This window comes from Littorina saxatilis, linkage group LG15 (genome assembly GCF_037325665.1).
Source record: "Littorina saxatilis isolate snail1 linkage group LG15, US_GU_Lsax_2.0, whole genome shotgun sequence".
In the NCBI taxonomy this organism is placed as follows: domain Eukaryota; kingdom Metazoa; phylum Mollusca; class Gastropoda; order Littorinimorpha; family Littorinidae; genus Littorina; species Littorina saxatilis.
The window spans coordinates 44,522,577-44,535,820 of record NC_090259.1 but is presented as its reverse complement, the minus strand read 5'-3'; the positions used below and the strand labels follow the sequence as shown (position 1 = coordinate 44,535,820).

General features: G+C 44.7%; 1 protein-coding gene across 2 annotated transcripts in view; it reads left to right on the top strand.

The window, feature by feature from the left end:
- Positions 1 to 13,244, top strand: part of LOC138949432 (protein crumbs-like) — a 130,441-nt gene that overhangs the window by 53,380 nt on the left and 63,817 nt on the right. For both annotated transcript variants that reach the window (XM_070321257.1, XM_070321258.1), the window contains 10 exons: positions 194 to 319; positions 799 to 903; positions 2,212 to 2,331; positions 2,541 to 2,674; positions 4,585 to 4,798; positions 8,239 to 8,416; positions 9,070 to 9,196; positions 10,163 to 10,316; positions 10,680 to 11,018; positions 12,689 to 12,838. In XM_070321257.1, the coding sequence (XP_070177358.1) occupies positions 194 to 319; positions 799 to 903; positions 2,212 to 2,331; positions 2,541 to 2,674; positions 4,585 to 4,798; positions 8,239 to 8,416; positions 9,070 to 9,196; positions 10,163 to 10,316; positions 10,680 to 11,018; positions 12,689 to 12,838 (1,647 nt within the window). The remainder of the gene's footprint in view (positions 1 to 193; positions 320 to 798; positions 904 to 2,211; positions 2,332 to 2,540; positions 2,675 to 4,584; positions 4,799 to 8,238; positions 8,417 to 9,069; positions 9,197 to 10,162; positions 10,317 to 10,679; positions 11,019 to 12,688; positions 12,839 to 13,244) is intronic.

The following is a 13,244-nucleotide window of genomic DNA, read 5'->3' as shown; positions in this document are numbered from 1 at the left end:
TTATAGATATATATGTGTGAGTGTGATTGCACTGTAAATGATGCTATATTATTGTCCCCCCCCCCCCCCCCCCCCCCCCAATGATTGTACAGCGCTTTGAGCAGAGTTTAAACTCTGTATACCATGCGCATAACAAATATTATGCATAATTATTATTGTTATTAATGGACGGGCATTTATTGTGTGTGTGCAGCTGACCAGAACGACTGCTACGAGCGGCCATGTCTGAACGGTGGTACCTGCGTGGATTTGTTACAGTCCTATCACTGTGAGTGTCCGCGCAACTTCAATGGCACCGACTGCGGAGAGGATCTTGCTAGTGAGTGGAACACTGTCTCGGTGTGTGTGTGTGTGTGTGTGTGTGTGTGTGTGTGTGTGTGTGTGTGTGTGTGTGTGTGTGCGCGTTTATGTGTGTGTGTGTACTGTGTGAATCTGTGTCTCCATGTGTGTGTGTGTGTGTGTGTGTGTGTGTGTGTGCGCGTTTATGTGTGTGTGTGTACTGTGTGAATCTGTGTCTCCGTGTGTTTCTATGTTTCTCTGTGTCTGTCTCCATGCCTGCACAGTATGTCTGCCATTTTGCCCTTTGTAATCATCATTTTGCCCTTTGTAATCATCATTTTGCCCTTTGTAATCATCATTTTGCCCTTTGTAATCATCATTTTGCCCTTTGTAATCATCATTTTTTTTGTGAAGACTGGTTCAGACGTATGTGTTGATTGTTATTCAGAGACAACTGAGCACTTTGCTTTTATTCAGTCGCATACATTTTTTTTTATTTTTTTTTTATCCAACCAACAGGAAAAATCGGATGCCTTGTGTCGCCATGCGAGAACAACGCTACCTGTGAGAACGTGACAGTGGTGTCACCAGGAGACTTACCTTACCGCTGCACCTGTCCACAAGGTATAGTCATGTTATACAGTGGAAACACCCTTTTGATTGTAAGACCTCCAAAAAATCTGAGAAAACAAGGTCTTAAAAAGGAGGGAGTCTTAAATTGGGGGTAAATTTACAGAGGTTATGAACTGAAAGTGTGAGAAAACAGGGTCCTTTCTTCTTCTTCTTCGTCTTCGTTCATGGGCTCAGACTCCACGTTCACTCATGTTTTTAGCACGAGTGGAATTTTACGTGTATGACCGTTTTTTACCCCGCCATTTAGGCAGCCATACGCCGTTTTCGGAGGAAACATGGTGGGTATTTTCGTGTTTCTATAACCCACCGAACTCTGACATGGATTACAGGATCTTTTTCGTGCGCACTTGGTCTTGTGCTTGTGTGTACACACGGGGGTGTTCGGACACCGAGGAGAGTCTGCACACAAAGTTGACTCTGAGAAATAAGTCTCTCGCCGAACGTGGGGACGAACTCACGCTGACAGCGGCCAACTGGATACAAATCCAGCGCGCTACCGACTGAGCTACATCCCCGCCCTAAAAAAAAAGGAGGGAGTCTTAAATTGGGGGTCAATTTACAGAGGTTATGAACTGAAAGTGTGAGAAAACAGGGTCTTAATTAAATTTGGGGGGTCTTAAAAGGGGGGTCCACTGGACACCACACTTTGGACCTGAAAAGCGGGACAGTGGTACCTCTGTTGTGAGACCTCCTATACTCTCAGAAATTCAGGAGGAAGTCATTTAAAAAGGGAGCTCTTACATTTTGTGACGCTAGGAAGAAAGCTTAGCTTGTTGTGCTCCATTTATTTAATTGATTGTATGCAGCATTGTTATCAGTAATTATCTGAATAAAACTGTTTGAACCAAAAGTCTGAGAAAATCAGGTCTCACTGTAGAAGGAGGGACTTGAAAGAGAAGTTCCACTGGGTCTTAAAAGGGGGGGGGGGGGGGGGGGGGGGGGGATGTCATTGTGAAAGTTTTACAGGTGGTTTATTTTTTTTTTTTTTATGACCTCAGTTGCATGCAGGATGCTTCAACCCATATTTTGTGACCGATTTTTAAAAAAATTTTTTTAAGGCGGGGAGCATTTGTTTGTTTGTTTGTTTGCTTAACGCCCAGCCGACCACGAAGGGCCATATCAGGGCGGTGCTGCTTTGACATTTAACGTGCGAAGGCGGGGAGCATCCTTTTTCCTTGGTCTTTTTCTATATAACATAATCAACTTTATATTATACAAAACATAAACTTCTGTCTAATGTTTAACAGGTGTGAATATGAGCTGCGTTTGATAATGTGAATGGCATGCTGTGTGTTTCAGGTTTCACGGGTGTGAACTGTGAGACGTTGTTAAACCAGTGCGAGAAGTCTCCTCCCCCCTGCCTGCATGGAACGTGTAGCAGCAACGTCAACTCATACACCTGTAATTGCACTGGCACAGGTAAACACAGTCTGCTGCCTTCTCTCTTTTCATCACCTGGTTATGTGACTTTAACAAATATTTATCAATTTTTAACTAGTGTTTACTTTGGTGCATTTTGGGTTTTTTCATGACTACAACATGACTATTTTTGGGGGGAATGACACAAAACAAAATGTATTATGTCAGTAGATCTAGAGTGTAAAGATAGGGTTGTTTCCCTGTTGCAGGTTTTCGGGGTCAGAATTGCAGCGATGACATTGACGAGTGTGAGGGGTCGCCCTGTGATTCCGGCACGTGCTACAACATCCCTGGCAGTTACAGCTGTCAGTGTCCGCTGGGCTACGATGGCCCGAAATGTCAGGTGTGTATGCTTATCCTCACATACATGCATGCTTCAGTGTGTTTGGCCTTGGAAACACGAATACAGTAGAACCCCTCACAACGACCCCCCTCTCTAAGGACTACCCTGCCACAACGACCCTTTTTTTTTTAACCGATGTGTTTCCTTATATAGTTGTCACCAGTGTAGCGACCACCCCGCTCTAACGTCTAAGGACCGACCTAACAGCTTGTGTAACGACTTTGTCAGACAAAGCCAAGACTCAGTCAGCGTAACGCATCACTGACAAACCGGTTATAACCAGTTATAACCGTCTTGCGTAAGCAAAGGCACTAATTAACCGCTGAGAGGTGTGATGGTTGGGTGGGCTGAGTAAACATCACAAACCAATCATCGAGAAAACAAACTCACGTGACCAACACACACCGTTCAATTCAGTCAGAATAGACAGTCTTTGGACAGAAGAGCAGTGGAGATCGACATGGCGTCTACAAAGAAAAGAAAATATTTAACTCTCGAGAATCGAGTGAATGTTGTGAACAGACACAAAAAGGGAGAAACTGCCATCGCGATTGCAAAAAGTCTTGATGTTGGAAAATCGCAAATTCAAAGAATTATGGTGACAAGGCAGTGAACGCACTCACCATGCACTGACATCATACAAAAGCAGCCACACAAACACAGCACAGAGGCAGGTGTGCAGATGCTTTGTGAGAATAAGCGTTGAAAACCAGTTTGAATAAAAAACCAGCAGATAGAGCCGCATGTCATAATCATTCTTCTTGTCTGGCTTTATTGACTGCATGCCGATCTTGTGGCAGTGACTTTTCACTCTTCAGTCGGACTGTACACAAACCGCTCTCACTCTCCCTCACTGACTACCCTAAGCGCTGACAACTGATGTTTGGAAGAGTACACCTCTCTATTTCTCTCCAATGCTCTTCCTGCTGACTTCAGTGACACCGGACACCCCACTGAGTTTAGCCAGCTACCCCCCCCCCCTCTCTCTGTTTGGTGCTGTGGCCAGAGAGGTGTCACCGGCTAATTGAGGCCAGCTGCACTGTTCACTCAGAGCAAAACTAGTTGACTGTGTCTAACTTTTGACAAAGCAACACAACTGAAGGGTTCACAAATTAGGTAACCGACTCACTGGTCAAGGCTGCAGGGAAACAAGAGTATCTTTTCAATGAAAGAGGTTACACACAGATACGCGATGCTGAGAACGGTGGCCGATTTTTCACTCTCTTTCTCGGAGGGCCTTCATCATTGCAGGGACTGCTGTAAAGAAATGCTTGCTCAGAAACTAACTCTTTTTGCATTGAAACATGCACCAGAACTGGTGGACACCATCGACAATGTCAAACATGAAATCGAAGCAGTTTGCTTGAGGAAACGGTCGTCAGCAACTCAAACTTCTCTGTTTTCTTTTTTTAAGAAAATCTGAGGTGACTTTCTTTGTGGCCCCGCCCCCTCCCTCTGTAAGGACCCCCCTCCATAAGGACCGATTTTTGTCAACATTTTCAAGGTCGCTAGAGAGGGGTTCTACTGTACATGCATGCAAAAATATGAAGCCCCGGTGTCCATTCGGCCATCAGCCCATAAAGTAACTATTTCAGCACTGACCCAAGACGACCATTCAGGCCTCCTCTAGCAGCCGACAGCCAGCTGTCTACATCCCCTTATCTCAAGAAACAAAACTCTGAACACAGTGTTAATTTCATCATCAGTATATGTTACAACAGTAGAATACCCTTTTACAAGACCTTATTTGAGAGTCCTCCCCCCCCCCAGGGAACCCTAGTTGTTCATAACATCTGTAAATAAACCTCCAATTCAAGACTCAGGCTTTTGGGGGCCTTGAAAGGCATGATTCATTGTACTATTTTACGCCATCGTAATGCTAATGTTATGAATGTTCATGTATATTACAGGATATAGATGAGTGCGTGTCATCCCCGTGTCAGAATGGCGCGACCTGCGTGCAGGGCGTTAACAACTACACGTGTTCCTGTCACGGCGGCTTCAGGGGACACAACTGTGAAGAGAACATTGACGACTGTGTGGATTCGACCTGCTCTGGACAGAATGTAGAGTGTCGTGACGAAATTATGTCGTACCAGTGTGTTTGTCAGCCTGGCTACCAAAGTAAGTGTGTGTGTGTGGGTGGGTGGGTGTGTGTGTTTGTGTTTGTGTTTGTGTGTCTGTATGTGTGTTTGTGTGTGTGTGTGTGTGTGTGTGTGTGTGTGTGTGTGTGTGTGTGTGTGTGTGTGTTCATGCGTGCGTGGGTGTGTGTGTATACATGTGTGTGAGTATGTTCACACACTCCCCTGCTTGCTGGAAGCAGTAAGCCTGTAGCTTAAAGGCCCGCTCCGCTTCATGAAAACAGTCCTCCTGCCCTGCTTGCTGGAAGCAGTAAGCCTGTAGCTTAAAGGCCCGCTCCGCTTCATGAAAACAGTCCTCCTGCCCTGCTTGCTGGAAGCAGTAAGCCTGTAGCTTAAAGGCCCGCTCCGCTTCATGAAAACAGTCCTCCTGCCCTGCTTGCTGGAAGCAGTAAGCCTGTAGCTTAAAGGCCCGCTCCGCTTCATGAAAACAGTCCTCCTGCCCTGCTTGCTGGAAGCAGTAAGCCTGTAGCTTAAAGGCCCGCTCCGCTTCATGAAAACAGTCCTCCTGCCCTGCTTGCTGGAAGCAGTAAGCCTGTAGCTTAAAGGCCCGCTCCGCTTCATGAAAACAGTCCTCCTGCCCTGCTTGCTGGAAGCAGTAAGCCTGTAGCTTAAAGGCCCGCTCCGCTTCATGAAAACAGTCCTCCTGCCCTGCTTGCTGGAAGCAGTAAGCCTGTAGCTTAAAGGCCCGCTCCGCTTCATGAAAACAGTCCTCCTGCCCTGCTTGCTGGAAGCAGTAAGCCTGTAGCTTAAAGGCCCGCTCCGCTTCATGAAAACAGTCCTGCCCATCTCAGATCTGGCCTGGCTTTTACATGGGACAAGACCATCCCTCCACTTGGTCACATACCAAAAATGAACAGCCTGGTTGCTCTCCGTGCACAGTAGAAGTCTGTTTTCTTTTAAATAATTAATTTTGTAAAAGGCACTGGTGCTTTTTTCGGAAATTAATTCAACAAAATTCCAACTCACCACAGCAAGCAGTTACAATGTTAAATTTTGTGGAGGGGTCGTCTTATTCCATTCAGAATGCTGACCAGATCAGAGGCGGTGAGGGGAACTGTGTTTTGAAGGCAGAGTGGTTCTTTTATAACTAAGTGCAACAGCAGTAAATGCAGCAACATTTGATTCCAGATGATTCTTGATTTATTATCTAGATGTACATATATAACCACACTTAGTATAATTAGCTTAGCTTGTTGTGTGGTCCCAAATGTTTATAATGTACCGTACATGGCACCCTGTATTTTTGAGTCACTTGAGAAAAAGTGACTCTATGTAATCGGTCAGTGTTAGTCTGTCCGGCCGGCCGTCCGTAGACACCACCTTAACGTTGGACTTTTCTCGGAAACTATCAAAGCGATCGGGCTCATATTTTGTTTAGTCGTGACCTCCAATGACCTCTACACTTTAACGATGGTTTCGTTGACCTTTGACCTTTTTCAAGGTCACAGGTCAGCGTCAAAGGAAAAATTAGACATTTTATATCTTTTCTCGGAATCTATCAAAGCGATCGGGCTCATATTTTGTTTAGTCGTGACCTCCAATGACCTCTACACTTTAACGATGGTTTCGTTGACCTTTGACCTTTTTCAAGGTCACAGGTCAGCGTCAAAGGAAAAATTAGACATTTTATATCTTTGACAAAGTTCATCGGATGTGATTGAAACTTTGTAGGATTATTCTTTACATCAAAGTATTTACATCTGTAGCCTTTTACGAACGTTATCAGAAAAACAAGGGAGATAACTAGCCTTTTCTGTTCGGCAACACACAACTTAACGTTGGGCTTTTCTCGGAAACTATAAAAGTGACCGGGCTCAAATTTTATGTGAACGTGACTCATTGTGTTGTGAATAGCAATTTCTTCCTGTCCATCTGATGCCTCATATAATATTCAGAACTGCGAAAGTGACTCGATCGAGCGTTTGCTCTTCTTGTTGGAATAAAATCTTGTTTAAAGCCCGACCTCCTCTACAAAACTTTCCCTACTGTGGTTCCACAGCCTTTATCAGCTAAGCTGTCAACACAAGACCTTGTGCTAGTGGTGGTTTGTTTAGCGGAGTCAATTAGGCGTTTATGGTAGTGCCAAGACTGTTTATTTATCTAGCGCTCCCATGCTATCGCGGACTTCTGACAGCTCCTGTAGGCTAGCGTGTACCCTGGGACAAGGCGATTTAAGATGCAGGAGCTGTCAGAAGTCGGTGATAGCACTGTAGAGAAAGTTTTGTAGAGGAGGTCGGGCTTTAACACTATTGTGACTAGCACTGCCACGGCGTTTACGTCCTGCCTGCCCAAGCTTGCCACCAAGAAACTTCCCAAAAATCAGTAACTGTAAAGAAATCTGTCTAGCAAGCTTGAATTAAGTCCAATCACCACCAAATTTTGTGTACTAATTCAAAAATGGATGCCCAGTTCAGTCGTGCTATTTATAAGTTTGTCACGCGATTTGTTTTAGCAAAGGGGGGTGAAAGGGGGGTGAAAGGGGGATAATTTGTGTTTTTTAACGTTTTTTTGTGTGTGTTTTATTTTCTACTGCTTTTTTTAAAAGTTATTTTTTAACAGAAAGTATTATAAATAATGTTATAACCAAACAAGGTGTAAAACCTATGAATTAGCTGAAATATTGTTAACATTGTACACAGAAATAAGGAGACAGTACAAAGAAAAAAACAAGCAAATCACGCATTCACTCACAGCATCCAGACTCAAATGAAACAAAACTGTAGATCTAACACTCACCAAATGATGTCTAGGTAATCCATATTGAATATAAGTCACATTTTCACAACAAAGTACCAACTGTACACCTATGAACAATTCCAAAAGGATTTGAAGGCTCCAGCCATCCATTGTTATCAGTGCTGCCACGCCCCCATAGCTCCTGCACGATTCCGAGATACATGTTCGTCTAGCAGTATCACCGCCAACCACGTGTAGTTTGCCGACTCGTACTAGCAACAACGGGACTGTTTCCTCCTCACTTTCACTGCTTGTATCGGTTTCGTGAGGCGAAAACGATACGTCCGAATCATGCTCTACGGGATCCTCTAGGTCCAACATCCGGAGAATCTCCTCCCGAGACAAGGCTCGCCTTTGATTCATTTTTTTTCCTCAAAAACGCACACAAATCAGGCGGATTTGCAAATGGCAGAAGGGGACGCCAAGTGTATCAAGGGAAATAACTCAATTTATTTGCAAGCTTCAAAAACCGGGAAGCAATCACGAGTCGTGTACCCTCTATGGCTGGTACTGAAAAATGCGCTTCCCGTCCATGGGCGTGTCAGCGCTGGTACTGATTTATCAGTGTCCCGTCGCGAAAGTGTTAAACCAACATTTGATTGTGCAAAAGGACAGCAGACAAACCTTACAGTGTCAGACTGTCAGTAAACCCAACTACCTTTATCATCTCACTTGTTGTTCTTGCAGACGTGTCAGGTGTGTGTCAGGACATCGATGAATGTCAGTCCAACCCGTGTCAGAACAGTGCCATCTGTCAGAACAACGTCAACGCTTACAACTGCAGTTGTGTTCCTGGATTTACTGGCGTCAACTGTCAGACCAACATCGATGAGTGTGAATCCCAGCCATGTCTTAACAATGCTACGTGAGTTCTGTGTGAATCCCAGCCATGTCTTAACAATGCTACGTGAGTTCTGTGTGAATCCCAGCCGTGTCTTAACAATGCTACGTGAGTTCTGTGTGAATCCCAGCCATGTCTTAACAATGCTACGTGAGTTCTGTGTGAATCCCAGCCATGTCTTAACAATGCTACGTGAGTTCTGTCCTCTCTTGCGTCTCATGAGTGACTGCACTAATTGTTAGGGTCAACTCAGATAAAACTGGTACATGTGTACTTGAGTGTGAATGTGTGCATGCTTAGTATGGATGCATGAGCGCCGTCATTAGAAGAGGGTATCATATTGAGCTAACACTGCATAACATACACATCCGAGATTGTTGTTTGCAGCAATATCACGGGTCTTGGTCAGTCAGCCGCGTGAAGTTGCTTGCCTCACTGTCTGGGGCACAACTCTGCTACAGCGCTTGAAAATCCTGACAGTAACATTTCTGAAAAATGTCTAACAATAGCAATAACAATAACAACACTTTATACTCCATTCAAATGAGTACATTGAAATGGACAATTTTCTTAAGTGCATCCACCTGCCTGTTAACAATTATTTACCTTTACTGTACATATGAAATGAATGTGATATCTTTAAATATATCTTTAAAAATGTGATATTTTACTTGCAGGTGTGTGGACGGAGTCAACATGTACAGGTGTGAGTGTGTACCTGGGTTCACCTCCAGCGACTGCAGCAACAACATTGACGAGTGTCTGTCAAACCTGTGTCGCAACGGAGCCACCTGTGTGGATGCTGTAAGTAAAAGGCCCCCCCCCCCCCCCCCCTCTTCATAATCCTATATTCAAAAGTGACATCTCTGACGCCATAAGTGAAAAAGGTAGAGAAGACGTCACTGATGTAAAACATTGTGTCACATCGCCCAGAAACTGACAAATAATTTCGAAAAAGAAGTCAAATTATTATTGATCAGCAGAAGAAAATCCATTGTAAGGTCACCCACCACCAGACTGTGCATGTATTATAGGGACGGATCAAATTAAAGAGTGAGTCTGAGAAATAACATTGTACATTAAAAAAGAGCTATATGACAGGCGCAGTGGCGTGGTGGTAAGATGTCGGCTTCCTAATCGGAAGGTTGTGAGTTCGAATCCCGGTCACTGCCGCCTGGTGGGTTAAGAGTGGAGATTTTTCCGATCTCCCAGGTCAACTTATGTGCAGACCTGCTAGTGGCTTAAAGCTGTGGTAACCGGATGTTACCACTGCAAAACTCAAGCGTTGACTGAAGCTCTCAAGGTCATACACGCCGTATAGGTGGGGTTTCGTGTAGCGTTTGCTGTACAGAATTCTGTACATGATTGTATCCCTATTTTTCAACCTCGTAGCCCCGGAAAGTCATAAATAGACCACAGCTTTAACCCCCTTCGTGTGTACATGCAAGCACAAGACCAAGACCAAAGTCAGTGCGCACGGAAAAGATCCTGTAATCCATGTCAGAGTTCGGGGGGTTATAGAAGCACAAAAATACCCAGCATGCCTACTCAACGAAAGCGGAGTGAAGCTGACTATGCTCTCAGAGTATAGTGTGGGGAACCCAAATGGGCAAACGAGCTCACACGCCACCAGGAAGGATACTGGAACGCCGAAGAAGAAGTAAAAAGAGCTATGATTGTGTAAGCTGTTTTATTTGAAATTGAGTGAAGTTAACTTTGAATGTACGGGTAGATCAAGATGCAAATTTGCGAATACTTAATACTCCACAGGTAAACAACTACACGTGTACCTGCCTGGAGGGTTGGACAGGGGACAGGTGTGAGAAAAACATTGACGACTGCGCCTCCGACCCCTGTCAGAACAACGCTCCCTGTAACGACCTGGTGGCCAACTACACCTGTACCTGTATGCCTGGCTTCACAGGTAACGATCCCTGTGTCTTGCTGACCTCATTCTAACCCACTTACCCCATTTACGCCAACGGCATGGAAAGTAGCACCATCAATTTTAATCTTGAAAAAATTGTTGCAAGGAAACTCCTGTGAGTTTTCCAAAATCATGATTGCTCAAACATTGCAGGAAGCCTGAGAAATGGAAACAGATTATGGTAATGGGAAGTATTGTGTATAGCGGATGTTTTTGTGATGTGCATTATATGAGAACTGGAGTGGGCGATAGTGTGCGCTCTTGGGGTAAAAGGGTTAAACTTTTCACTGTTCATGTACTTTGTTTTATAATCATTAAAACAGGACTTTGACCTCGCTCTCACGTAATTGTTTGTTACAGGCGACCAGTGTGAAACTAACATCGATGACTGTGACCCTGACCCCTGTCAGTTCGAAGCCCCCTGCACTGACGGCATTGACGATTTCACCTGCAGCTGCCCCCCCGAAAAAATGGGGAAAAACTGTAGCGAGGTGTACGACGCGTGCTTCTCCATGCCGTGTCAAAACAATGCCACGTGTAACACGACGCCACCGGAGCGTCAGTACATGTGTCAGTGTGTTACGGGCTTCGAGGGCCGGAACTGCTCGACGAACATTGACGACTGTGTAGACAACACGTGTCTGTGGTACCAGCGGTGTTACGATGGGATTAACAACTACACGTGTGGATGTCCTATAGGTGAGGAGTAAGGTTGGCATAATTGTTGAAAGTGTTCGCTGGGTATGTGTGTATATATAGTGTGTATAGCACATATGAATATTGTGTGAACAGTACATGTGGTGATTTTTGTCTGTATGGTTAATAGTCGTATGTAGGTTGTACATTTAATTGTTCTATTCTGTATATGTTCTTTTGCAAAGGGCCTAGAGCCATAGGTTGGGCACTTAAAAAATGTCCAGTTATTATTATTAGGCCTAAAAAAAAAATAGGTGTGGTTACGGTAACCCGACCTACCTTATTTTTAGGGGCCGACCCTATAACTTTTTATTACATTTGTAAAAAAAACAACAAAAAACCCCCAAGAAAACGAGTGCAGAAAACGCAATGAAAGCGAAAGGGCTTGAGTCGTCATGCAGACGACAGACGATGCAAGGGAAATAACTCCTTCTACTGAAAAGGCCCAACAGACGCTTGCCATGACAAAAATGGCGGCATCTTGTTTGGTTGCGAGTGCTACACGCTTGGTTGCTCTGCTATTTAGACAAAAAAGTTGTGTGTTTTTTAAAGTGATTGCCTACCTTCCTACCCTATTTTTTTTGGCTATGTTAGCTTAACCACACCTATTTTTTTTTGTGTGGCCTTATTATTATTATTATTATGGTGTGGGCTGAAAGAGAATCTTTTCCTTCTTCGTTCATGGGCTAAAACTCCCACGTTCACTCATGCTTTTGCGCAATGCACGAGTGGGATTTTACGTGTATGACTGTTTTTACCCCGCCATTCAGGCAGCCATACGCCGCTTTCGGGAGCTGTGCCGAGAGAATAAGATTTAGTGTTAGTCTGTGTTCATGTCTGTATGTGCCTATGTCTCTCTTTGTCTGTGTTTATGTCTGTCTGTGTCTTTGTCTATATCTGTGTCTATGTCTGTCTGTATGTGTCGATGTAGACCGGCACGGTTGGCCTAGTGGTAAGGCATCCGCCCCGTGATCGGGAGGTCGTGGGTTCGAACCCCGGCCGAGTCATACCTAAGACTTTAAAATTGGCAATCTAGTGGCTGCTCCGCCTGGCGTCTGGCATTATGGGGTTAGTGCTAGGACTGGTTGGTCCGGTGTCAGAATAATGTGACTGGGTGAGACATGAAGCCTGTGCTGCGACTTCTGTCTTGTGTGTGGCGCACGTTATATGTCAAAGCAGCACCGCCCTGGCATGGCCCTTCGTGGTCGGCTGGGCGTTAAGCAAACAAACAAACAAATGTGTCGATGTGTGTACCTGTGCCTGGTAGTGTCTATGTATGTACCTGTGCCAGTGTCTAAGTCTGTCTATGCCTGTGTGTGTATCTGTGCCTGTGTCTATATCTGTGTGTATGTCTGTCTGTCTATGTGTCTATGTCTGTCTGTCTGTGCGTATGTCTGTCTGTCTGTGTCTATGTATCGTATGTCTTTGTCTTTGTCCATGTCTGCCTGTGCCTGTCTGTGTGTATGTCTATCTGTCTGTCTATGTATGTTTGTGCCTGTGTCTCTATCTGTGTGTATGTCTGTCTGTCTGTCTGTGTCTATGTGTGCACCTGTGCCTTTGTCTGTGTCTGTCTATCTATTCCCACCAAAGTCTTTGTCCTCAGAGCCAGGAGGGCAAAACACTGACGTCATCAATGTACTTACAACTGTTGATGACTGTTGGTGTGTGTGCAGGTTACCAGGGAACGAATTGTTCTCTGGAGCTTGACGAGTGTGAGAGTGACCCGTGCCAGAACGGAGGATCATGCAATGATTATATCGGTTTCTACAACTGCACCTGTCCGATGGCTGGCATTTTCAAGGACTTTGTCACCGGTTACACAGGTGATTTTTGCAGTACCAATATTCAGTGTTCACGTTCACTAGAAATGTTAGATGTTTAATAATAATGATACATTGGAGTGCCCCCCCCACCCACCCACCCTTTTAAGACCTCCAAAATTCTGAGAAAATCAGGTCTTAAAATGGAGGTAAATTTACATAGAAATATCTGAAAAAAAGCATGGTCTTAATAGGGGGTGGTCTGGAAATTGGGGGTCTACAAAGGGTGGTTTCAATGTACCCAAATTCAATGATAATAATTAAGTAGATGTGCAACGCCAAGGCACTGCATACCCCAGCGAAAGACAAACCTCTCTCTCTCTCTCTCTCTCTCTCTCTCTCTCTCTCTCTCTCTCTCTCTCTCTCTATCTCTCTCTCTCTCTCTCTCTCTCTCTCTCTCTCTCTCTCT